The sequence below is a fragment of the Carica papaya genome, chromosome 5 (genome assembly GCF_054855325.1).
Source record: "Carica papaya isolate Zhongbai chromosome 5, ASM5485532v1, whole genome shotgun sequence".
NCBI classification, from domain to species: Eukaryota; Viridiplantae; Streptophyta; class Magnoliopsida; order Brassicales; family Caricaceae; genus Carica; species Carica papaya.
The window spans coordinates 42,364,082-42,391,426 of NC_142313.1; the positions used below are offsets into that span (position 1 = coordinate 42,364,082).

At 36.3% G+C, this 27,345-nt stretch overlaps 1 protein-coding gene across 1 annotated transcript; it reads left to right on the top strand.

The window, feature by feature from the left end:
* On the top strand, positions 1-25,874 carry PIE1 (SNF2 domain-containing protein / helicase domain-containing protein). Its single transcript, XM_088220556.1, has 22 exons — positions 1-36; positions 491-706; positions 996-1,073; positions 5,017-5,097; positions 5,305-5,412; positions 5,585-5,665; positions 5,767-5,855; positions 6,000-6,136; positions 6,230-6,291; positions 10,000-10,135; positions 10,374-10,448; positions 10,529-10,593; positions 10,679-10,813; positions 11,545-11,583; positions 16,878-16,946; positions 17,066-17,128; positions 17,221-20,299; positions 21,153-21,217; positions 21,302-21,372; positions 21,646-22,429; positions 23,016-23,536; positions 24,592-25,874. Exons 1-22 carry the CDS (start codon positions 1-3, stop codon positions 25,031-25,033), a joined length of 6,432 nt encoding a protein of 2,143 aa, XP_088076682.1. The 3' UTR covers positions 25,034-25,874.
* The last annotated feature ends 1,471 nt before the right edge of the window (positions 25,875-27,345 follow it).

The following is a 27,345-nucleotide window of genomic DNA, read 5'->3' on the forward strand; positions in this document are numbered from 1 at the left end:
ATGGGAAATATAAAAACCGAAGAGAATAACTTGGAAGTAACTAAAATTTATATATTATTTATTATAAAATAAATATATCATTTTATATTCTATATATTTCTTGGCTGATATAAATTGTAAAGAATAAATTTTAAAAAAGTGCGATGAATTTATAATACTTAAAATATTAGTCCAATACAAATTTTGAATATAATATATTATTATTATTTTTAAATAATATTTTAATTATTTAATAAGTACTTTCTCGTAATAAATAACTAAATAATTCATGACCGGCTCGCCTATATATATATATAGTGGATAGATATAATATTTTGTATCTATGGTATTTTCTTCTTCTTCCTGCGAACTTAATCGAAATAAAACCCAGCAGAGAATTGTTGGTATTAGGACTGTTGAACTGCATGACAGTAGCATAGTCCTGCAGAAAAGCCCAGCCCAAAGGTAGAGGTCCTCCCTACTTCTGTGTCCATTGTTAGGGTTTCAATAGGCGAAGGAACATCGGCGCGGCGCCGCTTCTGGTAAGCTGCGCCTTTCTCTGTCTTCATTTCCTTCTCCTCCACTTGGGATTCTTCGAGGAAAACTCATCGATCATTTCCATGGATCTATCAGCGTATTCCAAACAACTGTTTATTTCTCCATCACTTTCTGGACTCATAGATCAGTTACCGATATAAGTTTCGGTTTGTTCCATTTCCATCTTCGGGTTCGGTTACTGCTTCGCCTGTAAAGAAGATGGTTATTCTAATTTATTCGAGAAATACTTGTAAAAATCACAGCATTCGAGAACTTCTGGTGCTAAAAGGGCTAATTTATAAATTTGTTGAGTAATGAATTTCTAGAACTATGTTTTTGACTTGAAATTAAGATTCCATTTTGTTGGTTATATCTTCTGTCGTTTTTTACCAAGCATTTCGACATTTCAACTGGCATGCAATGATTTTGATTTTTCTTTCTTTGTTTCCGCGGGCGTTCTCAGTTTCGACATGATATAGGTATTGTGTACGACGGCAATGGCGTCTAAAGTTGGACGATCTAGGCCTGATCACGAGACAAGAAGTAGGCGCCAAAAGGTTGGTGCTTGAATTTTGCCTATTGGTAGACCGAGTATTTGTTTTATTTATACTTCTATGCTGTGCTCAATGCCCTAGTGGACTTTTATAGTTGGAAAACAAGCATTAGATTAAGAAAAGAGAGCAAATAATGTAATTTGCTGAGATCCAAAGTTAGGTTTTCTTCCATCTTCATGTTTGAATTGTTATCCACAGTTTTTTTTTTTTTGTAACTAGAAATTCTGGGTAAAAGAAGTGAGGATATTTATGGCCGGAAACTGCTGGAAGATAATATTTATTTCTAATCATTTTTTAATATTTTTATTGTACTCATTTTTCATCATTTATTTATTTTCACTGGAACTTTATAGAGAATCACTAGTGCCTTAGTGAAGGAACTGATATAATTGGTTATTACTGGAAGTATGAAATAGTCTTCAACTTCTTGAGTAGGAAATGAAAGCCGAGACATTTTTGATCCAAAATTCAAATGATTGGATCTTAGAGAAAATGGGTTCTCTAGTACCTAACCTCTATAGCTTATATGGCCATATACAAACAACGAGGAAAGGCTATTTCTTTATCATTCATTTGCCTTTAGGGATTCAAGAAAGTTCAGGGACATGATCTTTCTTCTCGTATCTATGCTTGGAATAAAGGCCAAATTTGAGATGAAAAGTTGATGCTACCATAGTGTAGTGACCCAAAATTTGACTTGTTCATGGTGTTGTCATTATTTAATTTTTTTTATTTAAAAAAAAATTTACATTTTGAGGTATCCTTGGCATATTAGGTTATTTTAACACCTTATAAATACAAGGTTATTCTTCATTGATGGTGCTTTGACTAAAGGATATTGATATTATGTCATTTAAACGCTATGGTCAAGGTTGTGAAAATACTATGGTTGTGGTTGTGACAATTCTGTAGTTGTAGTTGTTGTTTTGGTCCATCTATGTGACTGTGGATTGAATTTTCTCCTTTTTCTATCTTTTTTGTGTGTGCCAAATCCTGTTGTGTTTTCTACATTTCATATGATATTATTTTTAGAATTATATAAAAATTTAGCTCGGTAAGGAGTGAACTACTTGCACTCAAAATAGCAAAAATCTAATAACTTAAAGCAAAAAAATTAGATTGTCAAATTGCATTTGAAACTACAATTTTATGTAATTTGTTTTTGCTTCTAAACAATTTATAGTCTCCCACAGCTTGATAACCTATGGGCTATTGTCTATTCTTCCCTTTAGCATGCGTGTTCTACATTGCTTTAGTCTATGGTTGAGATTTTGATTGGTAAAACAAGTGTTTTTAAAGTAAAAAAAGTCAATTAGAAGTTCTAGTCAACCCTTGTTTTGAAGTTAATCGTAATTAAAAAGGTAAATGCAGCTTTCTAATTGAACTTTGGTTGATTGAAGTGCATCAAGTAGGGATTTAGTGATAGCACAAAAAAGTTCTTGGCTTTCTTTTCCTCTACATTTTTTAGTCACAGAGGCCTCAAATATGATGCTCTAGAAAGCTAGTTCCTTCAATTTGATTCAAGGTTGTGTGTTTGGGAGGAGCTTCAAAGAATGAGATTATCCACTTACACTTTGTTTGCAATACTTTATTGTTCTGTATACTCAAAAAGGAATATCTGATAAAATTTTATACAACATATTGGTGTTCTTCGAGATTCCCTTTGGCTTAAGACTCAAACTTTAGAATATATTCTATTTCCTTTTTCCATCACAAGAAAGGTATCTGAAACATTAGTTGTTGTGTGCATTTGATGGTAGGTTTTCGTGCACTTTAGGGTTGTAATGGTAAATTTTTTGGAAGTTTATGGGAGAATTGTTGTTGTGATTAGATTCTAACAAAATTTTTTGGGTGTGGCGAGAGTTCCTTAATGCTTGATTCTCAAGCATATTCAATTTTTTTTTCTAGATAATATTCATTTGTCTGATATAAAAAGTATGACATAGTATAATATTGCATAAGCACAAGGGGGTGTCAACCTATAAAAAAAAATACTTTATTATCAATTAGATAATCAAAGAAGCCCCAAAAATCCTCCACCGTATAAAGAGGATGACTCATAACAAAAAGACCCAGGTTTTGTGGCCATCTATCTTTAATCCTATCAAATTCATCTTCTATCTCTTCAAAAACTCTCATGTTCTTCTATTTCTACACCAACCAAAAGATAGCAAGCGGGGTGAGGCTCACCCATTTCTTCCCTTTACTAATATCCCTCTAGGTCCAAATCTCTTCCCTTATCTACCCAGCCATTGTGCAGCTGATCCCTAGTAACTCATAAGCCATGATCTATAAGTTATATGCAAGCGGGAACAAAAGAAGGATGTGGTTGCAAGATTCTGCTTCTCTTTTACATTCCGATGGAAAACTAACACACACCCAATGCTGACAAGCAAACCCACCTAGGATCAAGATATTATTACATCCTAGTTTTTATGGAGCGTAGAGATAGCAATACTTGAGAACTTCTTGTGGGCTTTTGCTCAGATGGTGGCCAAAAATGTCATCCTCTGCCCACAATTCCTGGCTCAATGAAGAGTGATCATCAAGAATCCTGTGATATGGTTCTAGCCATAGAGCCATAATCCCATGGGTTTTTTTTTTGGTAATCATCAGCTTCTTCTCTATATTGTGACACGAGATAGGGGTTGAATAACTGCACAACGTTTCGATTACTTAAGGAGATTACAAATGTATCTACGAAAGTGCTAAGTATTATTTCCTGACTAGGATTAGCGTAGGAGATATTAATATACTAATAAGATTAAAAATACTATTCCTAATAAAAATAGGAAAAGAAACATGATAAACTGAAGACATGAAACTTGAATAATATAATTCTTAAATATAATATTACTACCATGCTTATGCGCCATCATTATTGATTATTTGGGAAGAGTTGAATTGGAGTGGTTTTGAGGATGTTGTGTTTTCTTGGAGAGTTAGGAACTTATGGTTCTAGATCTTCTGTTTATTAGTATTATTATTAGAAATAAAAAGAATAGCATTAAAAATCAACAAAGTGGTGCAGCCGGTAAACAAAAGCTTTACAATTCTGTTAACATATCATCATCATATCTTAAATATTCTGTTTATTGGATATTTTTTTCTCAAAAAATTCTTTGATCTTGCTAGAGATGAGGAGGTAATGGTGAGTGACTATCCATAGGTGAATGGTTTCCAAAGCTCATCTTGGAATGCCATATCTTTTTGTGCTAGAGTGATTGGGAGGTTGATGAAGGTCTTTTTACTAGTTTGCTTCGTCCCTTGCAAGTTGCTCCTTGATGAGAATGATAACTCAATGCCTTCCCTTTTTAGCAATGGTATATTCTTGGTGAAGTCTTTCTATCAGCAACTTATTTTTTTCTTGGGAATCTGACAAAAGGAAGAATCCTTACTATTGGGAATTTGAGGGGAAGTGGAAGAATTGTATTAGACTGTCAATGTGTCTTTTTGAGAGCAAATCCCTCAACGATCTCATTTTGGTGCTTGGAGGCTATAACGTTGTGGGATTTTGCCTTCTTGTCATGAATTGTTGGAGGAATAATGGCTACTCACATTTGGTTGGGGATAGCCTGTGTGTTAAGTTATAGCAGGAAGCTTCTCTCCTTAATTCCTTCAGACATTTTATGGTTATTTGGAAGAATTTTTTAGGACATTTGTTCTCCTTTTGGTAGCATTGGAGATTACTGGTTCCTTACCTTGCATGTTTTGCTTGAAGTCACCCTCTCAGGCCTCTCTTTGATGGAGAAGGCCTGGAGAATCTTTATAGTATTTTGTCCATATGATTGGCTATACCACCTACCACTATGCTTTGGATTCTATTTTGGTTCACAAGTTGAGGAACCTTCTGGCTTTATGTGCTTTTTTAGTTAAGATAACATATTGATTGCTCCATATTTTATCAATTGCAAAATACTTATTCTTCCTTGCTGACTTGGGTTAGGCTCTTGAAGCTCCTAGAGAACCTCGTCGCCCTAAAACTCATTGGGATCATGTCTTGGAAGAGATGGTTTGGCTTTCGAAGGTAATTGACTGTGGATGTTAAAAGATTCATTTATTTTAGTAAAGGCACTTTTTAATTTATTTACTTCTTGCTTCAACTCATCATCTTACTTTCTCTCAGTTAAGTGGATAATTAAATTATGAAATATGGACTGTTCATACTGTTGCTTATCAGCTTATTTCAAAAACAAAAAAATACTGCTACTAATCAGCCAGGTACTTATTGCAGGATTTTGAATCTGAAAGGAAATGGAAATTGGCTCAGGCAAAGAAGGTTGCATTTAGAGCCAGCAAGGGAATGTTGGATCACGCCACACGAGGAGAAAAGAAACTGAAGGTGTTGTCTTTTGTGTTTGCACCTGAATGGATTTTCCTAGGTTGCATAAGACATTGCAGTTTGTCAAATAATGATAGAGATAAATGAGAAAATGAAAAAGGAAACAATATTTTTTTAAAAGTTTTCTTTATCTTTTTTTCCCCTAATCTTAATTAGCATTACTATTAATCAGGAAGAAGAACAGCGGTTGCGGAAGGTTGCTCTTAACATTTCAAAGGATGTCAAGAAGTTTTGGATGAAAATAGAGAAGCTGGCAAGTTTATCATAATATGTGGACTATCCATCAACTTTATGATTTCTTTTTATTCTCAGAGTTTCTAGAAATTCGTTGGTCGGTGTAAAATGTAAATCCAGGTTCTTTACAAGCATCAGATGGAGCTGGATGAAAAGAAGAAAAAGGCACTGGATAAGCAACTAGAGTTTCTTTTAGGACAAACTGAGAGGTAGTGGTTTTTCTGTTATGTCCAATAGATTGCATAATGATCGTGTCTACATTTTTCCTTCTAACATCTTCCTCTGAGCTATTACTTATTTATGTTATTTTTTCTTGTCATAAGAAAATTGATTTCCTGAGTGAAATAATATAGGTACTCTACAATGTTAGCGGAAAATTTAGGTGACTCGTACAAACCTCTGCAACAGTATTCATTGCAGGGTCAAATGAGTAGTCGCTTAAATGAAGAAGGGGAAGGGGGCAACTGTGAGTTTGCAGAAGTCGACGTTGGTAAGTAAAATACTTCAGTTTGATTTTATTATCATGGAGCATGAAAAGACATCTATACATTCTCATCAAGATCATGCAATATACATGTTACAGGACCTCAGTCAGATCTTCCAGACATTGATGAAGATTATGGCGTAAAATCTGATGATGAGACTGTAAGTGATTTTTGTGCTTGTCTGTTCAATCTTGTTGAGTACTTCTGAGTCTGATGTAATCTATCCACTCTTCGGACAATAGAATATTTATATCACTGCCATACCATTTACTTGCTGCTTTAGACCCTGGATATTACTTGTGGGAGGTTATACTATACATTTTGATTATCATTGCCATGGAAGAATATGTGTACTGAAAACATGTCCTTGGCATTTTTATTTCTGCCCATCCCCACCCTCTCACACCCACTCACTCTAACTGGAATATGTGTACTGAAAACATGTCCTTGGCATTTTCATTTCTGCCCATCCCCACCATCTCACACCCTTTACTCTAACTGGAAAACTGGAATAGATATTTCTAGAAGATAGTACGTAAAATTAGTTATAGCCATTGACTAATAGCTACTTTGCTTGAAGGGCACAGTTGCTTGGATAGAAAATTGTTCAAATAATGGAAAGCATTTGGAAAGAAAAGGGTGTATGCTTGAATTGTAAAATTTTCATGACATGAGAGAACCAAATAAATGCAAAGTAACTACAGATATTGTATATGACAGTTTCTTGATGCATAAAAAGTCCTTCCCTGTTAGATAATGTCTCATGGCTGCTGGACGGTCCATAAGGGATAAATCCAGTTATTCAAGCTTGTTTAGGGTCTCGCAAGCTCATTAGCACAAATTCTCGAAAAATGCTCTCCCGATCTCTCTTGGCTACTCAAAACCATATCGAAGCCTCCTCCCACAATTCAAGGGTGGTCCCATTTTGTTTGCATTCATCCACATCAATCCACAACATACCCCTCTCTCTCTTGTCACCTCTATCGTATATGCTAGTGAATACCCATCTCCACCCATTTCTTCTATCTTCAAATAGGCATGAGATGAAGCATTCCCAATACAATACTTCCACAAAATTAAGCAAACCATCATTCTACAGAATTAGAATCCCATCAGAACCCCTATTTGCTGGAAGTTCTTTCCAACCAACCTCCTTAATCTTCCAAAGCCACGGATAATGCCAATCGAAGTATATACATCTTAGTTCCAGAAGACCAGATTACCCAGCTTTCCAATTCATACAACGTATTATTACTTGTCTCTTCTCATGATCGTTGATTTTCTTATTACTTTGAGAGATGATACAATCAAACATTGATTAGTATTCACAATTCTTCTTATGGTCATTGTCATAATTGATGGAGAACTACAACCTCCTCAATTTTTTGGGCCCATCCAACCTTTGTCTATTTCTTACCTTTGTATTTTGTCTGCCCTCTTTTCACGTTCTCTTTTTTCCTTTTTTCGATCTCTTTGAAGTGCATCATGACTTGTTCTCTAGTTTGTCAAAACTGATCCTTAGCATTCTGCTAATTCGCTATATCTTTTGAACGATCCATCTAAAATTATCTTCCTCATTCATATCCCTCACATTCCCTCCCTCTCATCTTCCACCAGCACCTCAGCCCTTTGCAACATAAGCATTTCGTTTCGCCCAGGCTCCCCTTCAACTTCATCACACAGGATTGAAACCACTGCTACTGGCTGAAGGGATCCCTTTTCGTCCTTCTTGGCAATCTCGTACGCTGTAAAACTGGCTTCAGCTTCCATTGTATTTTTTGTGAAAGAAAAGTATAAAAGTATGTTGATAGGTCCCAAGGGGGCACTGCCGATGTACAAAATTTACATGTCAAAAAGTATATCTACAATGAAAGCAAAGTCTACATTACTATCAATGTCGTGCCCTAGTGTGGTAGAGCCAAAATAGTGAAACCAATTGTCTTTTAAGGTATTGAAGTCTAATTCTTTTCCATCAAAAGCACGCTTGTTATTTTTCTTCCAAATGACCCAAAATATAGCGTGAGGGATGAGTTTGAAAAGCTTATTTCTTTTGGTAAGGCCTTCCCAAGCAAGTAATTCACCGGAGATTGTGTTGATCATGACCCAAGATAACCCCAATAGGCCAAGAACGATTGCCCAGAGATTGTGAGAGATTGAGCACCAAAGAAGAAGATGATTGCACAATTCCGGTCCCATTTTACAAGGGTAGCATCTGTTTGCAATGGCTAATCCTCTTTTCATAAGATTATCTAGGGTGAGAATTTTTTCTTTGGCTGCTTCCCATGCGAAAAAAGATATTCTGGGAGGAGTTCCCGAGTTCCAGATGATTTTAGGTGGGAAGTTCATGTGATTGCAGTTAATCCAGCCATCCAGAAAATCATAAGAAAAGATTCCATCGTATTTCTTTACCCTATTCTTCTTCCTCTGAGCTCCATCAAACGTTATCCTCTCCATCGTTGGAATCCGTCTTGGAATATGCCATGCAATTGCACTCTCATGCTTCATAGGTTTTTCTTGGTTTTCCCTAATGCGCAGTCATTCGTGATGGTCTGCGGCTTTTGACCCACTTCCCTTCATGGCCTACTTAACTATTTTCCTTTCTTGGCCTAGCTGAACCACAGTTTAAATCCAACTTGCTTCTTGTCTTTGGGCTCTTCAAGCTGAGGCCCGTACGAGCCCCCCCACACAATCAAGATGACATCCCTTAATTGCATTTTGACGAGTTTTGAATTTCACCGGACCCATCTTAAAATTAGGTCTCTTCTTCCCTACCTGGCTCCCCTCTCGCTTGCCTTCCTTCCCCGCATCAACAAAGTTCCTCTCTCCTCTCACCTTCAGTCTCACAATTAGCTCCATCTTACATATTGGGCAGCACAAGAAAATCTATGTGGTATCATGAACTGCCTCTGGGCTATGCTTCTCCTTCTGGTTTCTTGTTTTTATCTCCTTTGGTTGCCCCAGTGACTCAAACTTCCTTCCCACCATTTCAGGCAACACTACCATCATCCTCCACTATCCTCTGGTCTGTGGACCTTCCAGAATGAAGATGCGTCTTACTCCCTCTCCTTTCTTCTATGTGATAACTAGAAAGTTCCCAGTTGTTACCTCCCATGGCCACCCATAGATGGTTGCTTTTGCCTGCCTTATTCCAAGCCCAACTTCCCTCCTCTTGTCTGGTAAAAATTCATGCAAAGCTTCCAACAACTGTGTACAGTCATCCTCCCAAAAAGTGATTGAAGCCCTAAACTCTCTTCTTTTCTGCTCACCCTGATTCCATCCGTTTTCTTCCCTACCAAAACATCAAATGATTTGCTCTCTATGGCCAGAAATTTTCTGGTCTGAGGGAGCACCATGACCACCTCCCTGCTCACCAAAGGATGCGAGCAGGAGGAGAGACGATGTTGGCCATGCAGTTTCTCTCGCTTACCTAACTATATTCAGGAAATTAGTATTGTCCTTAGCTAATTGTGCTCATCTTTGACAGTTAGTTCATAGCAACAGTGGAATCCAGTACATTTTCGCTTTCGATAACCAAACTGATGGAGAATAGAGACTAGATGCCTGACTTATATAAGGACTTAGACTAAATGTTAGTTTACCTGTTATTGGACCATTGTGTTCTATCTGTTGGTAGTTTTTCATCTATGGCTATATCCCATGTTCTAAGGCTAGACCTATTGGGCCATTTTGTTCTTTCTGTTGGTAGTTTTTTATCTGTGGCTTTAACCCATGTTCTAAAGCTAGATAGGTTCTGTTTCTTTGCTCTTCCCATTCCCTTCCGGTGCTAAACTACTGCTTCTTCAACACTTGCCCTTCTGTTCAGCATTTATGTTGACCTCATGTTCTAACCATATTCTCAAATTTTTAGGAAGATGATGAACAAACCATTGAGGAAGATGAAGTACATATAACTGAACAAGAAAGACAAGAAGAATTGGCTGCTTTGCACAATGAAGTTGATCTTCCCATTGAGGAGCTTCTCAAACAATATTCGATGACGAGAGGTACTTTATTTTTGTTTTCCTTTTCCTTTTAATTCTTTTTTCTTCTGCATTTTTATTTTCAAGAATTATTTCCCTATAAAAAAAGTTGTTTCCATGATACTTCTTCCTTTATCTCTAAAATATTCTTTTGTATAAGGTCCGAATCACTTGGATTGAGATTGTCATGAATCAGCGCATATCAGGATAATCATGGTATGCATGTATCCGTATATCTTAATTTGATCATGGTTTTTCTCAGTTAGCAGAGAAACTAGCTTGGAAAATGGAGAACATGAAGGTGGGCTGTCTTTCATGGGAGAACATCATGGAAAGGGTAAGGGGTTACTAGTGAATTACCTTAAGTCTAATCTATGTGACTATGACTGAAATTGCAGAGGCTTATATATTCTGCAGGTGACAAAACCAATCTTTCAAACACAAATAAAATTGAAACAAGCTATCTCCATGTTCGCCGTTCTGTAAGTTGTATGTGTTTCTAGTTGCAATTGTTGGATTTCAATGCTAGGTTTAAGACTCAACATAATACCCATTTTCTATTTGTAGGATGAAAACAATGGTAACTTATCAATATCAGAAACCCATTTATCAGTATGTGAGATGACTCAACCTCAAATTTTAACATGTATATCTGGGGAGTCAGCCAAAGAAGATGAGCGATATGACTTTAAGGAAGAGCAGGTAGGCATGGAAGTCTGAATTTCCTTGTATTGATTTATTGTTGTTGTAGCAAAAATAAAACTAAATGCTTATTTTGGTCTGTTTTCAGTGTTGTTATAATTATCACTTTATTATTTCTTCAATTTGAAAAACACAAATACAAGATATATAAGGAACCAAGTTGATGCCTACCATCACAAGACAGCTAATTTCAAGCCCAAAATACCATTAAGTGGAGAAAGTAGATTGCACCTGTTAAAAGTATACAGTATGCAACTCTATCATGCACCAAATAGACTCCACAACACTGTCGAAAACTCTTCTATTTCTCTCTTTCAGATTTTCTAAAAGAATTGAGGTATCGTAAGGTTTCACTTTGTTGAGCTCCTTTTGTATTTATTGATGTTCTTTTCCTATAATAGATTTCTTGTTTTTCCCCCTCAAAAACTCCTAAATTCGATTTTACAATGAAAGATTACTTGTGTTTGTTTGTTTATTTGTTTTTTTTTTTCTGGTTTTTAAAATTGTTAGTCAATATTTAAACTATTGTATAAATTTTTTGCATTGTTCATCTTTTCTGCATTTAACATTCCTTAATATCTGACTTTATCTTATGATAGTAAATTTTGGTTTTTGCTACTATTCATTAAGTCCTAGATTCATTTGAGGCCAGTTTTGTCCTTGCCTCATTTCCTTTTACTTGGTTACAGGTTTATTGTTTGATATTTACTAACTTGTCTTCTATTATGTAGGAGGATAATGATTTTTTTCTTGCTGCTGGAGAAGATAAGGTGTGATGTGGTAGTATGCTGATCGTTTAATTTTTTCAACTTTTGATGCATCTTATATGGTGATTTTGATTTTATCACCCCTTTAACTGATGCTTTTCAACATCTTGAACCACACCTAGTTTCTAGTTTTGATGTAGGACAAGCCAGTATTAGTTTTCGTATCTGTGGAATTTGGCAGAATTTCGAGATTATTGGATATTATGCCTAAAAATTGGGATGAAAATAACAGAAGGTAACTAGGAGTCACAACTAGGATCCATTAAGCATCATGCCTAAGGTGAGGGTTTGATTGCATGACCGAGATCAAATTTGTATCACACCAGCATGGTTGTGTCCTACACTGTTGTAGAGCAATTCTGCTGAGAAAATCCTTTATATTTGTTTTGAATAATGGTTGTTGTATTGTAAGAGAGATTATAGAGGTATTTATGAGGAGTTAGTTTAATTCTAAACTAACTATGATTGTGAATGCTAAGAGGAAACTGAAGATTTTAAAGCATAAATAAAATCATACCACTGTTAGAATTATAATTGTAGACTTAAATATTACGATGATTTTAGATGTAAGAGGCATATAATTCATAATCTATTTAGAAAAACTAGGTGAAGTTCCTTCTGCATCATTCCACATTTGTTGAAGAAAACTTGATCTTGGGTTCTGAGGTTTTGAAGTGTCCAAATTGGAATATCAGAAATATGTTTGTGAACTTTGCAATTAGCAGTCCTACTTAGAAGCAAAAGTAATGGACACAACTAGTTATGAGAATAAAAAAACTAGTTATGAGACCAAAATTCAGTAGGTAAAAAGAAATTTACAAGTTTGTGCCTCATGTTCATTCTCAAGCTTAGCTTCTATAGACTCAATTGATTCTTTATTTTTTTCTTGCTCCAATAATTGATACTGTTATCTTTTGTTTCAAAACCTTATTTTTTTTGTCAAATGTAAGATTGTATGTTTTTTTTTTTTCGAAATAAATTGTATAGCGTAGCATTAATATAGACAAACATACCAAAGAGGTAACCCATATCCAAGATATTTACATGTCAATTAAAAGGTCAATAACATTATCAAAATCTTCCAGCTTATTAATGTCATGACCTAGATCCACGAAACGAAAAACATGAATCCATCTATTCCTAATATTAACTAACCCCCTCTCAATTCCATCAAAAGCTCTAGCATTCCTTTACTTCAAAATGATCCAAAAGATAGATAAAGGAATTAAAAGGAAGTAAGTTTTCTTTTTACATAAGCCTGCCCACACCCATAACTCATTTCTCACCAATCCTGCAATTACCCAATTAATCCCAAGGAGACCGTACACTACATACCAGATGCTATAAACCATCAAGCACCATAGCAGAATGTGATTACAAGACTTTGCATCCATCTTGCATAAGAAGCATCAATTAATCATAATTTTACCCATCCTCATCAACCTATTGATAATTAGGATACATTTTCTACACGCTTCCCAAGCAACAAAAGCGACTCTTGGGGGAGCCTTCGTCTTCCAAAACTGTTTAGCCGGGAATTGGATGAGACCCCTTCCTTCCCCACTAGTCAAGTGCTTGGAGAGAGACTTGATAGAAAATTCCCCTTGCTTCCTCAACTTCCACATCTGATCCTTGTGATTATCAAATTGGATATGGGATAACAAGAGTAGCAATGCTTCGTATTCTTCAACTTCCCAATCATTAAGATTTCTTGTAACCTTCACATTCCACTCCCTACTCCCATCTACAATCGAGTAAGCCTCCTCCACCAGTATATCTCTCAAAGGCGCTATGGCAAAGATCCTCGGGAAGCCATCTTTAAGTTTAAACTCTCCAACCCATTCATCCTCCCAAAAATGGATACAATTGCCCTTACCTATCTTCCAACTTGTGCATTCAAGAAATTTGTGTTAACCTGTACTAATTTTCTTCTACGTTGGTCATGACATCAAAGATTGAGAAGATTTTGGAATTGTCATGAACCACTTGATTGATTTGTAATTATGCTTTGTATACGGGCGATACCCCCTTGGTACCGTTTTGCATAATAATACTTTTATATTTAAAAAAAAAATTTCTTCCACGTTGATGCTCTTATCTTGCAATATGCTGATCATGAAGCCCATATTGGCCTAGAAGAGGAGGATAAAATCACAAAGCATCATATAAATAAAAACGAGTCTCATCATGTTGTTGCAATATTCATATTGTCTACCCATGATACGATGTGCAATTCAAGATGTGGTTGTGTTCAAAGATAGAGTTGTTCTATCATAGAGGTTGAGAAAATGTCTGCACGAAAATCTTGAGAATAACAAGCTTCTCACTTTTATTTTCTCAATGGATCAGAGTTTGAAAAATAGGAGAACTTTAACTTTATTTTCATAGTGGACCAAGGTTTGTAAAGTTGGGATGGGGTGTGTAACAAGAGATAGTTTCTAAAGCAGATTCCATTGACCAATTTTTTGGATTCTTTGGAAAGAAAAGAATTATAAAACTTTTGAGAGTAAAGAAGTAGAGAATCATAGATTGAGAGAGAGATGGTTTTATTATTTTGGGTTTATATTGTTACAGCATGACATTATTAGGGATGAGAATTTTAGAAATATCATTGATATTCTAATACAATTGTAAATTTTTTGTATACGGATGGTAACCTCTTGGTACTTTGTTAATATCACATTTCACACTTTTTATTTAAAAAAAATAGTAGACTAAGGTTTGGAAAGTCAAAGAAGGACTCCAATCTGGTTTCACTTCAACTACTCATGTGCATAAATATATCCAAGAACGAACTATGAACTTCACCCTATATCAACTTACAATATGTTTTGCCATATTTGGGGATCATTGGTTTCAGACCTTGTATATTTTGGTCAATGGTCAACCACTCCTTAGAAGAGAAGAAAGTTTAGAAAAGCAAGGTCAAGTCCATTCTGCATCACTCTCACGTTTGGTAGATATTGTCTTTAAAAGGAGACACTGAAGGGATCAATATAATGTTGACTTATTTTGGTAGAGTTATTATAAATCAAGTATTATTTGAAGTTGTTGACAACTATATTTTATTATTTAATTATTTTATTAGTTTATTATTTAATTAGTTTATTATGATGTAATTAGGATTTTATGAGATAATTATTTCATATTATTAGAATTATAGTAAAACAAGAATTTTTTTATTACTAGGTTATAAATTTTATAAATATTCTAACTATAACAATCTAAAGGGTGAGAAATAAAATTTATTTTTTTTCTAAAAATCAATATGGTATCATAGTCAAATAAAACTATATATGGTTTTAATTTCAGGGTTTCCTTGAAACCCTAAAATAGCACAATAAGTTAGATTGGTACTCACTTATCCAGAGTCATCCTATTCACTCTCTTTTTTGGGGTTCTAATTTTACGGGTTTTTCAAACCCTAATTATAGTAAAAAGAGTCAGATTAGAAGGAAGAGAGGCCAACTCGGAGGAAGAGAGAAAACAACTGGTTCCTTCCTCCGCGTGCGGAGCTGCGCAAAGTGCTGCGGGCTCCTTCCACCGCGTGCAAAGCCCAAACTCCTTCCACCGTGCATATAGCCATGCGAAGAGCCGCAGGCTCCTTCTTCCATTGTGCACAGAGCCATGGGAAGAGCACAGACTCCTTACACTGCGCACAGAGTTGTGCGAAGAGCCGCGAGTTCCTTCTTCCACCGAGCACAGAGCCACGCGACCCAGTTCCTCCTTCTGTATTGCAAAGACCCATCCTCTGACCATCTATGTTGCACAGATGCACAGACACACAACCTTCTTCTTTCACTGTGCGCAGAGCCGCATGTGTGAAGCTTTTCTAGCCGCGATTTTCTTCATTCGTAGACGCATCGTTTGCTGTGCCTTAGTGCAAGATGGTATACGCGATTTGCTCCATTTTTCTTGCCACCGTGTACCAAAGATCTGCCTGAGCCGAGGAAGCCGAAGATCTGCTTGAGCCGGGTCTAGTTTGAGCCGACTTGAGCTGCTGTCCAAGCTGAGCCGCTTCCGAGTTGAGCCGAGTTTGAGCCGAGTTTGAGCCGACTTCTAGCCCTTTTTGAGGAAACTTCAAGCTGTTTTTGAGTTGATTTTGAGCTGTTTTTAGTAGATTTCGAGCTATTTTTGAGCCGAGTTTGAGCCGTTTTTTAGCCGAACCCGAGCCAAGCTGCCTGACAAATCTACTGTCAATTTGCAGCACTTTTTTGACATTTTTGGTACTGATTAGTAGGATGTCTCTTCAAAACATGATCTGCAAGTTGCACATATGTGATATTCTTACACCAACTTGAGGGGGGTGATGACAATCATATTTTATTATTTAATTATTTAATTATTTTATTAGTTTATTATTTAATTAGTTTATTATGATGTAATTAGGATTCTATGAAAATAATTATCACATATTATTAGAATTCTAGTAGAATAAGAATTTCATTATTAATAGGTTAGAAAATTTATAAATACCCTAAGTGTAACAATGTAAAAAGTGAGAATTAAAATTTATTTGTTCTCCAAAAATCAATAGAAGTACTGAGTTTCCTGATGTGAATGACGTTGTTCCAGCATAAATTATCTTGGTCATTTTTAGTGGAAGTTTGTTGGCCTTTTCTTTTGTACTCGAGATCCATCTATGGATTTGACTTGTTTCAGCATCCATATTAACAATAATGCTTGTACAGGAGAGTCCGATTTTTTTAAGAATACCAACGAACTTTGAGATTACCTCAATATGGAAGATATGATGGTGATTTGTTGTATTTGAAATGTGTAAATCTTTTTCCGGTCAGCCGTATGTTAAAAAAAGATCTCGTTGCAAGTTGGTATATCATCCTGTAGTGGTTGGAGTTACCCACAAGATACACAAATTAAAGTAAATTGGGAGGGTAAGGAACAAGAATTTAATATGATTTGGTGATGCACCTGCTTTAAGTAATAGTTTTTTAATTTATACTGTAGATTAAGGTATAAAACCCAAGATTAAAAGAATGTAGTCCATAATAATCCCTAGGTTCAAAATACCATCCCATACCACAATTGCTGCATTAGGACAAAAGAATGATTTGTGGTTACCACTTTACTAGGAACTTTTTTTTTGGGTGAAAATTACTATCACTTGGATATGAGCTACAACTTAACTGTTAGCATATTCTGATACTTACTTGGAAGTTATGGTTACCTAAGCATAATGCATAAAACAATAACTTTCTAGTTATTCCTGGATCCTATATGGTTGATACTTGTGTAGTAATATGTTATGCTAGTGCATGATTTGGTTCCCACTTCAGGATGATGAAACAACCTTATCAGAAGAGGAGAAACTAGCAGAAGCTGATTCAAACAGCCCTTTGGATGAGGTAATAAGCAAAGTAGTTTGTATTTTCTTTCTTTGTCAAACCCTTTTTGAAACTGTAGTTTTCTTTTTCGTTTTCATTCTTAGAAGATTTTGATAGAAGTTAAATTGACTTCGTTTCAGATTGCTTTACTGCAAAAGGAGAGTGAAATTCCTGTTGAGGAATTGATTGCAAGGTATAAAAAGGTACGTTGAAGAACTGGTTGTGCGTATGGCTTAGGTGCGTATGACATATATATATATATTTAATACTTTTGGGGCATGTTTCTGCTTACTAGGATTTCAATGATGCTGAAATTTCTGAGGATGAGTCTGAATATGCCTCTGCCTTCTCAGAGGACCCATTGGATTCTAGCACCCAAGAAGACATTGAGATCAAGCAGCAGGATAATTCTTTAAACGAAAACTTTGGTCATGAATCTGTGCCAACTCTATCTCCCGTTAGAGAGCAGGAAGCCGGATCTGATGAAAAATTAGAAGGAAGCGGAAGTGACAATAGACTTGCTGATGCTGCTGCTGCTGCGCGCTCCGCTCAACCTACAGGCTATACATTCTCAACAACAAAAGTGCGTACAAAACTTCCATTTCTTCTCAAGTATTCCCTTCGTGAGTATCAACACATTGGTCTGGACTGGCTTGTCACCATGTATGAGAAAAGATTAAATGGGATTTTGGCGGATGAAATGGGGCTAGGGAAAACCATAATGACAATTGCTTTGCTTGCGCATCTAGCTTGTGAAAAGGGAATATGGGGCCCTCATCTCATTGTGGTTCCTACAAGTGTTATGCTTAACTGGGAAACTGAATTTCTTAAATGGTGTCCTGCCTTCAAAATTCTGACATACTTTGGTAGCGCAAAAGAGCGAAAGCTTAAGAGGCAAGGTTGGTTGAAGGTGAATTCCTTTCATGTCTGTATAACTACTTACAGACTTGTTATCCAGGATTCAAAAGTCTTCAAGCGCAAGAAGTGGAAATACTTGATTTTGGATGAAGCACATCTGATTAAAAATTGGAAGTCCCAGAGATGGCAAACTCTTTTGAACTTTAATTCAAAACGACGAATCTTATTAACTGGTACGCCATTGCAGAATGATCTCATGGAACTCTGGTCATTGATGCATTTCTTGATGCCCCATGTTTTTCAGTCTCATCAGGAATTTAAGGACTGGTTCAGTAACCCAATTGCAGGAATGGTAGAAGGACAAGAAAAAGTGAACAAAGAAGTTGTTGACCGCTTGCATAATGTCCTTCGCCCATTCATACTTCGGCGATTGAAAAGGGATGTGGAGAAGCAGCTTCCTAAAAAACATGAGCATGTCATATGTTGTAGACTCTCAAAGAGGCAGCGCAACTTGTACGAAGACTTTATTGCTAGTTCAGAGACACAAGCTACGCTTGCAAGTGCCAATTTTTTCGGGATGATAGGTATTATAATGCAGCTTCGCAAAGTTTGCAATCACCCTGACTTATTTGAGGGCCGTCCTATTGTAAGTTCTTTTGATATGGCTGGTATTGACATCCAGTTGAGTTCTTCTGTTTGTTCTATCCTCTCGTCAAGTCTATTTTCTACTATAGATCTAAAGGGTTTGGGACTTTTGTTCACTCATAATGATTTCAGTATGACTTCTTGGGAGAGTGATGAGTTAAAAGCAATTGCTACACCGTCAAGCTTAATCAGGGAACGTGTTTCTGCAGATAATCTGGAAGAAATTGCTCCATTCTCCAATAAAGGGACAAAGTTGGATGGAGCAGATATTTTCATAGACATTCGTAACAAAATCATGGAGGAACGATTGAGAGAAGCCAAGGAAAGGGCAGCATCTATTGCCTGGTGGAATTCACTGAGATGCCAGAAAAAACCTACCTATTCAACAACTTTACGGAATCTTCTTACAGTGAAGTATCCTGTCGATGATATTCATTATCAGAAGGCTGATCGTTTGTCCTACTTGTTTTCTTCGAAGCTTGCTGACATTGTATTTTCTCCAGTTGAGCGCTTCCAAAAGATGATTGATCTGGTGGAAGGTTTCATGTTTGCAATACCAGCAGCAAGAGTACCACCACCTGTTTGTTGGTGCAGCAAAAGTAATGCCTCTGTGTTTCTGCACCCATCTTATAAGGAGAAGTGCTCCGAATTATTGTTGCCCCTTCTATCACCAATTAGACCTGCCATTGTGCGGAAGCAGCTTTATTTTCCAGATAGGAGGCTGATACAATTTGACTGTGGTAAGCTTCAAGAGCTGGCAACTTTGTTGAGGAAGCTGAAATCTGAAGGTCATCGAGCGCTAATATTCACACAGATGACGAAGATGCTTGATATCTTGGAGGCTTTCATCAATTTATATGGTTATACTTACATGCGTTTAGATGGTTCAACACAGCCAGAGGAGAGGCAAACATTAATGCAGCGTTTTAATACAAATCCAAAGATCTTTCTTTTCATCTTGTCAACCCGAAGTGGGGGAGTTGGTATTAACCTTGTAGGAGCAGATACAGTTATCTTCTATGATAGTGACTGGAATCCTGCCATGGATCAGCAAGCTCAAGATCGGTGTCATCGGATTGGTCAGACACGTGAAGTTCATATCTACCGCTTGATCAGTGAGAGCACCATTGAAGAAAATATCTTAAAGAAAGCAAATCAGAAGCGTGCTCTTGATGATCTTGTTATTCAGAGTGGTGACTATAACACTGAATTCTTCAAAAAGCTTGATCCTATGGAACTGTTTTCTGGCCATAGAGCTCTTCCCATTAAGAATAGTCATAAGGAAAAAATTACCTGTACTGGAACTGAGGTTTCTGTGTCTAACGCTGATGTGGAAGCTGCTTTGAAATATGCAGAAGATGAAGCAGATTACATGGCACTGAAGAAAGTAGAACAGGAGGAAGCTGTGGACAACCAGGAATTTACAGAAGAAGCTATTGGGAGACTGGAAGATGATGAGTTTGTCAATGAGGATGATGTGAAGGCTGAGGAGACTGTTGATCAGGGTGGTGACATGACAACTTCAAATAAAGACAACCAGTTGGTGGTTAATGGTTGTGATCCTCAAGAAGAGAAAGCTTCAATTACTGCTGGGAGGGAAGAAGATTTTGACATGCTGGACGATGTCAAACAGATGGCAGCTGCTGCTGCAGCAGCTGGAGAAGCTATCTCTTTGTTTGAGAATCAATTACGTCCAATTGATCAATATGCAATACGCTTTATGGAATTGTGGGATCCAATCATAGATAAGGCAGCTGCCGAAACTGAAGTTAACTTTGAAGAGAGGGAATGGGAACTTGATCGTATTGAAAAGTATAAGGAGGAAATGGAGGCTGAGATTGATGATGATGAAGAACCTCTTGTTTATGAAAGTAAGTAGTTTTGCATACGCTTTAAATTTAGGCTTTGTATGGGAGAAGAAAAATGGTTAAATAACGGAACGGACTGGAAGATATTTTACATTGTTTGGATATAATAATAAGGTAATGAGAAAAATATTTTACTTGTTTCGATAGGAGGTGAAAGAGACTGTAAAATTACTAATGTGTAAAAGACAATAATATAAGTTATTAGATATAAATGTAACAAAAGAATGCGGGTGATTTACTAAATCAACCAAATTTGAGGGACAAGAATTTTGGGCCTTTGAGAGAGAATGAACATACATAATTCACCTCCATTTCTACATAATTCCGTTCTGTTCCATCCTCTCCCCTTCGAACATACCCTCAAGGCAGTATATCAGTGTCCTACTTCATAAAACAATCACCTTTCGATGAGAAGAATTTGTTTCCTTTAGGCCTTTTTTGTGTAGCTGCATTCTGTAGTTTGGTTTGAAATATTGGTACTGATACTTTGTATTGAGTTCTTTCAAAAAACTAATACTTTGTACTGAGGCCATTTTTTGTTTTTTTCTGTCCAAATGTTTCCCAACAGCATTAACAACAGTAGTCAGTATTTTTCTTAAAGGAAAAATAAGTATGTCATAAACAAGTCAGTGCCACCAATTGTGTCAATCTGCTTGTTGGTTATCAATTGAAGCAGTATGGCATGTTATATACCCTACTGGTTCATATCCGTATCACGTCCATGTAATTCTTTGTCCATAAAGTTCTCTAACATGGTGGATGTTTCTATTAGAGTTCCCGTTCATGAAAATTAGAAAAGTTCTAATCTGCAGTAGCTAGCTTGGGTTTAAACTCATGTTTTATCTACAATTCTCAGGTTGGGATGCTGATTTTGCGACTGAGGCATATCGGCAGCAAGTTGAAGCCTTGGCTCAGCATCAGGTTGATGAAAGAAATATCTGTTGTGCATTTTCATACACCTGTTTCCTCTTTCTGCCATTTTACTGTTGCTGGTTATATTTGTAGTTAATGGAAGAACTGGAATGTGAAGCTAAAAGGAAGGAAGATGCAGATGATGCAAATTTAGCTTTGACAAGGTAAGTTAGATAAACTCTTACCCACTGATAGTTCATTGAATTCTGTTCTGTTGGAAGTAAATTATTTGCCTGTATATAGCATGTTTATTATGAATTTCGCTGTAATATTAGGTATAATGTTCCTAGATTTTAGGTCGAGTCATCATTTCCAGATACCGAGCAGAATGTATACTGATTTCTGAATCGGTGTTATCTTAGAGGCTGAAACATGCGCTAGGGCGTGAAGATATTTTATTTTGTTTTCTGTTTTGTCATCAATCTATTTTCTGTTAGCAGGAACGACATGGCCATTGTTCCCCGACCAAAGTCTAAAAAGAAACCAAAGAAAAAGTTCAAATCCCTGAAGAAAGGATCTCTGGGTTCTGGACTGAAGTCTGTAAAAGAAGAGTCAAAAATGGAATCTATGTCCATAGATGGTGATTTTTACGACGAGGAGGTCACTGGTTCAGATACTGTGTCACCCACTTCGAGTATGCAGAAAAAGCGGAAGAAGTCTGAAGTAACACGTGATCAGAAACAAGAAAATAATTCAAAGAAGAAATCTAAGAAAACCAAGAAGATGTCTCATCAAATCTGTCCTTCAGACGTGGATTTCAACCAGGCTGGTAACCAGCATGACGATATGGAGTCAAAGCTTCGTGACGTCATTCTTATTGATCTTGAGCACAAACCAGCAAGCAAAGGTAAAACTGGTGGCAAAATTTTTATCACTGCGGTACCACTGAAGCGGGTTTTGATGATAAAGCCAGAGAAGTTAAAAAGAGGAAATATTTGGTCAAGGGATTGTGTCCCGTCACCCGATTTGTGGTTGCCACAGGAGGATGCTGTATTATGTGCTGTTGTACATGAATATGGTCCACACTGGAGTTTGGTTAGTGAAACATTATATGGGATGACTGCCGGTGGGATTTATAGGGGTAGATATCGCCACCCTGTTCATTGTTGTGAGAGGTTTAGAGAACTAGTTCAAAGATATGTCTTGTCTGCGCATGACTTTTCTGTTAGTGACAAACCGAGCAATACAGGCTCTGGAAAGGCTCTTCTTAAAGTAACAGAGGTATGTTTGGTCTAGCAACTTATTTTCTTTTCGGACATTAGTGGAACAAAGAGGAAAAGAAGCAGGTTGTATAAAATGGATTACATTTGTGTCATGGATAATTTAATGATCATTATTCTACCCCTTCCCTCTTTGTGATGGCTTTCCGGGGAGATCACAGATGCAATCATAATCAATTTTTATTGTTTATGGATTTTTTTAAATTGTTACTATTTTTCGTTTACTTTTATTTGGAGGCTTGGATTAAGACAATTGACAGTGAAATGCATGTTTCTTGATATATGTATAAAGCATTGGTTGTAGTTTATTTTGTGATTATTGTTATTTTCTTTTGCATATAAAACCTACTTAACTCTGTTTTAACCCCTCAAAATTGTAGTCCTCCAAATGATCTTTCCTGTGGGTTCTTTTTTGCAGATTTGCATGTCACTTTAATCTCCAAATGCATGTCAAATATCATACTGATTTGGATGTTAAACTCGGAGAAATGTATTTATTAATATAGTAGTGACTTCTTTTAGTAAGATAAGATGTTCATAGTTTGAAATAAAATAGAGGCTTGTTCGTTAATTTTTTCTTGTTGCAGGATAATATTCGGATGCTCTTAAACGTTGCTGCTGAGCAGCAAGATACTGAATTGCTTCTTCAAAAGCACTTCACAGCCCTGCTTTCATCTGTGTGGAGGGGGACATCTCGCACTGAGCGCCGTCAAAATCTCTCGTCTGGTAATGGTCTCTATTCAGGGGGGAGGCTTTTTGGTTCACCTATATGCCAAAGTTCACGAAGTTTAATAAGGGAACCTGCACAAAGGATGAAATTTACAAATTCAGGGAGTAAGTTATTGGCCACTGCGCTTCATGATGCAAACATTAGAGAAAGGAATGACATGATTTCCCTTTCCAATTGGAAAGAAGATGCTCCTGTTGCTACAGATAAGTTGGAAATAACATTGGAATTCCCAAGGGAAGGAGATGACGATGTGATTCCACTGCCACCTGCCATAAATTTATCTATATGTGGTTTTGATCCATTAATGTGTGTAAATAATACTGTAGGAGAAGATAACCATCTTAAATCTTCACAAGCTATTGCTGAGAGCCGTTTCAGGTATGGCCTTAAGCCTTTTATGCTTTCATGATTAAAGTATTTGATTATTCTGTACAAACCTGCTCTTACTATCTTGTGGAAAACGTATACTCCCTTGGTTGTCTGTGTGTTGCCTTAGACATTTAATTTGTGAGAATCCAACTTTATAACTTGTGTTCTAACTAAATCTTCATGTCTAAGTGGGGATATTAAGCTTGGCTGTCAATTTAAACCAAATGGTGCAAGCCGAACTGATCTAAGACCTAGAATTGATTTGTCTGCCAAGGGAATTGTGTTAAACTTAGATGTCACAGCTAGGGTCTTATGTATCATATGTAAAGAGTTATTAATAATCGTACTCAAAAGAGTTGTTTTCATCAAACAGCCTAGATGGATATCGAGAAAAATGAAGAATTATTGAGTAATTGATGACTTAGAAGAGAGATTTCAAAGGTATTTATTTATAGCTTCCTTAGTTATCTCTTTAAGATAGGATTAGAGTTTGAATTAAACTGCAAATATAAATACTAACAGAATAAAAGAAAAGATAGTGAATATATTAGGCAACTCATAAATTAATCCTGATGCAAATTCCATAAATGGGTGGCTGATGCGTGCCATCACAAGGCAGAGTACTAGATTTTGTGACAATCAAATGAATAATAGGTGTGGTTTCTTCTGTTTGAACACTCCGAACCTTGTTCAAATTGCTATGATATCATTTAGGAATTGGCAGAGTGAGCTATTGTTCCAAAAGCGTATGTTTTGAGAAAATTTTACTAGTTTCAAGTTATACCCAGATACCTTCTAATTGACTCTTTTGTGAGGAAAAATGTTTCTTTTCTGCATTGGAAACTCAAGATATTTTCATAAATTGGTTTTATCTATGCCACTAAATTGGATCCAGGGTAAGGACGTTGAATGCTCATTTTTCCTCACAAATAAATGAGGGTTTATATTGGTGTTGTTTTTTGTACATGGCCAATTTATTTTGGTTCTCAGTGGGAAATGATAGGGTAGGCAAGTTTAATGTATTGCTAATTGAGGTTTTTAAATGAGATTGTCTCTCTTCTTAGGGCTGGAGCAAGATCTTGTCTGGAAGGTAATCTGACTTGGGCTTCATCTGCATTCCCAGATGCCAAGTCACGGTCTACTGTGAAAACGCAGACCTTGGGAAAGCACAAACTATCTGTCTCTGATTCAAGTAGACCTTCTAAATCGAAGGTCAGGAAAACTTCAATAGAAAATGTAGAGATAAACAATTTATTTGCTGAGCCGGGACTCCAACCAGTGGCAACAGCTGAACCGAATGACGTTAATTTGAGATTTGATCTCTCATCAATAATCACTGATGACCTCTGGCCAGATAATATTGATGGCGGTCCTCATCAGTGCATGGATAGCGAGCTGTTACTGGAAGCAGAGAGTTATGATGTGCTTGCACACAACTATGTTCCTGGCTTACTCCAGGACCTTGATGATTGGTCAGTATTACCAGAATATACCGATATTGGCTAGAAAATGAAACTCTTGATGTTCTGGATTGAACTGTTATGCTTGGAAATCTGGGATTCTGCAAGAATATGTGCCCTAGGTTGGTGATTGTAAAATCTGGGCATCACTGCGGTGCTATCGGAGTGGGTGGCCGGTTGGACTATTGGAAGTACCTTTCTGGGGTTGCCATTGGAGGATGTGATATGAAGATGATTTTTGCATGAGGAAATTGTTCTCTCCCAAAGTCAGATCTTCAGTGGCCTTGGACGATTTTTCCATCAAATGCTAATGCAAGTTGGAATTTTGTAATTTTCACAAGGGGAAGATGTGATAATTTTGGTGTTCAATTGAAGAATTTTGCACAATTCCTCAGTGAAAATCTGAGAAAGGAAAATTAATGATCAATGGAATGAAAAAGGTTATTCCTCTCTCTCTCTCCTCTCCCCCCCCCCCACCCCACCCCCACCATATTTTATATGCATTCACATGCACTGCTGCCAAATTCTTTTATGCCTGTAGGAAAAAGCATTACAGTGATCTTGTAGCATTTGTATGTACTTGCGTATCGATTCGCCATTTGCTGTGCCGTTTGAGAATCTGAGTGGTACAAGTTGGAAGCCACTGCACTAGCTTGGAGGATGAAGTGAGATGTCCTGTCCAGCTAGGTGACGACACTTTCACTCTGATTCCTTGATATTATATTGCCTCTACAGGTGCAAGTTGCAATTTTGATTGATAGACATGGTGTGTTATTAGTGCATGCATATTTACCCCTGTATGAATTATCCTGCCGAGCCTCTTCAATGTTGGAACTTTGAGTATATATCTTTCTATGAAAAAAAAATTATTTGTTTGATTTGGACAATACTCGAGTAGGCTTAAGCATATTTGGTATTAAACACCAAGCTCTTCCCCTAGTTTCGAGAAATATACTTTTGATATATGTTTATGTGAAAACATGTATTGTTGAGAATGAGAACAATGTGTATTGAAAAACAGGATTTGGAAAATGATATTGAAAAAGTGTTATTAAAGTTTCTTTAAAGGACATATTTTCGTTCAAACTGCTGATATTTTCATTGTCTAGTATTTAAATTAGGAGAATTTATGTGATCTTTTTTCTTTTGTATTTTAAAATTATAATCAATATACATTCTTTTTTGGTTTAAAAATGAGTTGAAAGATTTTATTTGATTTCGCATCATACTGGGCGACTTTAAACTGAGTGAAAATTCTTTCGTAGATTTTATTTGATCTTCGATTTTCAAATGGAAATTGGAGACATATTCTGCATGTTTAAGAGGGAAAGAGCAAGGCAGATATTTTTCTAATACGGGTTTTGTTCTGAGTCTAGATATTCATATATGTAAATTGAAGGATATACACCCTTGATTAGAGGAGTAAATGTATGAATTATATTATTGCAGGGTTAAAAATATAATTATACTATAACATAATATGGGATGTACATGGGAAATATTGGTCGTGTATGATATATTGTTCGATCATACATTGCTAGCACGTGGATTTTATGGAAGAAAATTCAATGTTAATAAAGATTTTTCACTTACAAACAGGTGACTTCAACAATAATATTTACGTTTGTGTATAAGACACCATGTACGAGAAAAGAATCGTACAAGTCAAAAACAAAATAATTTTCAGTGTTCATCTGTGCAATCTCATATTCTACGCATCTCAAGCTCCCATTTTAGCATTTCAAATGATCTCCTTCCAAGTTAATGCCCGTTACATTTGGCCCTTGGTAAATCACATGAACTTAATCTTGGCATGCAAAAAGATTGGTAATGGTTCTGTAGATGAACGGGATTTAAATTAAAGGAAAAGCAGTAGAGATAACAAAAAATCACTAGTTCATCATTGAAATTCAAGTTAACAGGGTAACAGAGCAGGAAATAGTTTAGTCTCTTCCGATGAAGTTTTAATTGAAGCTATTAAAGCTTTAATCCAATTAAAACTGATCAAAGTAATGAAAAGTATGATCACGTGCACGCGAGAGTGCGGAACATATTAATTTTTGAAGTCGCAGAGTTTGCATAATTATCACATAATTAGCCTCCAAGAGGGAATAGGATCATATGATTTGAAACTTCCTAGATTTATCTCTTTAGGAATATACGAGGTTATACTCGAATGTTTTAGCAAATATACATCCATGAAGGTCCAAGCTAAGATTGTGATTACAATAGTCATACTTAAATATAAAAATATATAATTTTCAAGTGAAGAAATAAAAATGCATTCTATTATTAAGTTAATATTTAACATAAGGACAAAAAAGTAGGAAAGACGGGTGAACATAAAAATATTTATTA

What these genes read in the sequence shown, in the direction of transcription:
- PIE1 (XM_088220556.1), top strand. Translation starts at nt 1, where the DNA reads ATGGGAAATATAAAAACCGAAGAGAATAACTTGGAA. An exon ending in CCGAAGAGAATAACTTGGAA is followed by an intron (nt 37 to 490) that starts GTAACTAAAATT and finishes GGGTTTCAATAG; the next exon opens with GCGAAGGAACATCGGCGCGG. An exon ending in ATTGCTGAGAGCCGTTTCAG is followed by an intron (nt 23,537 to 24,591) that starts GTATGGCCTTAA and finishes CTCTCTTCTTAG; the next exon opens with GGCTGGAGCAAGATCTTGTC.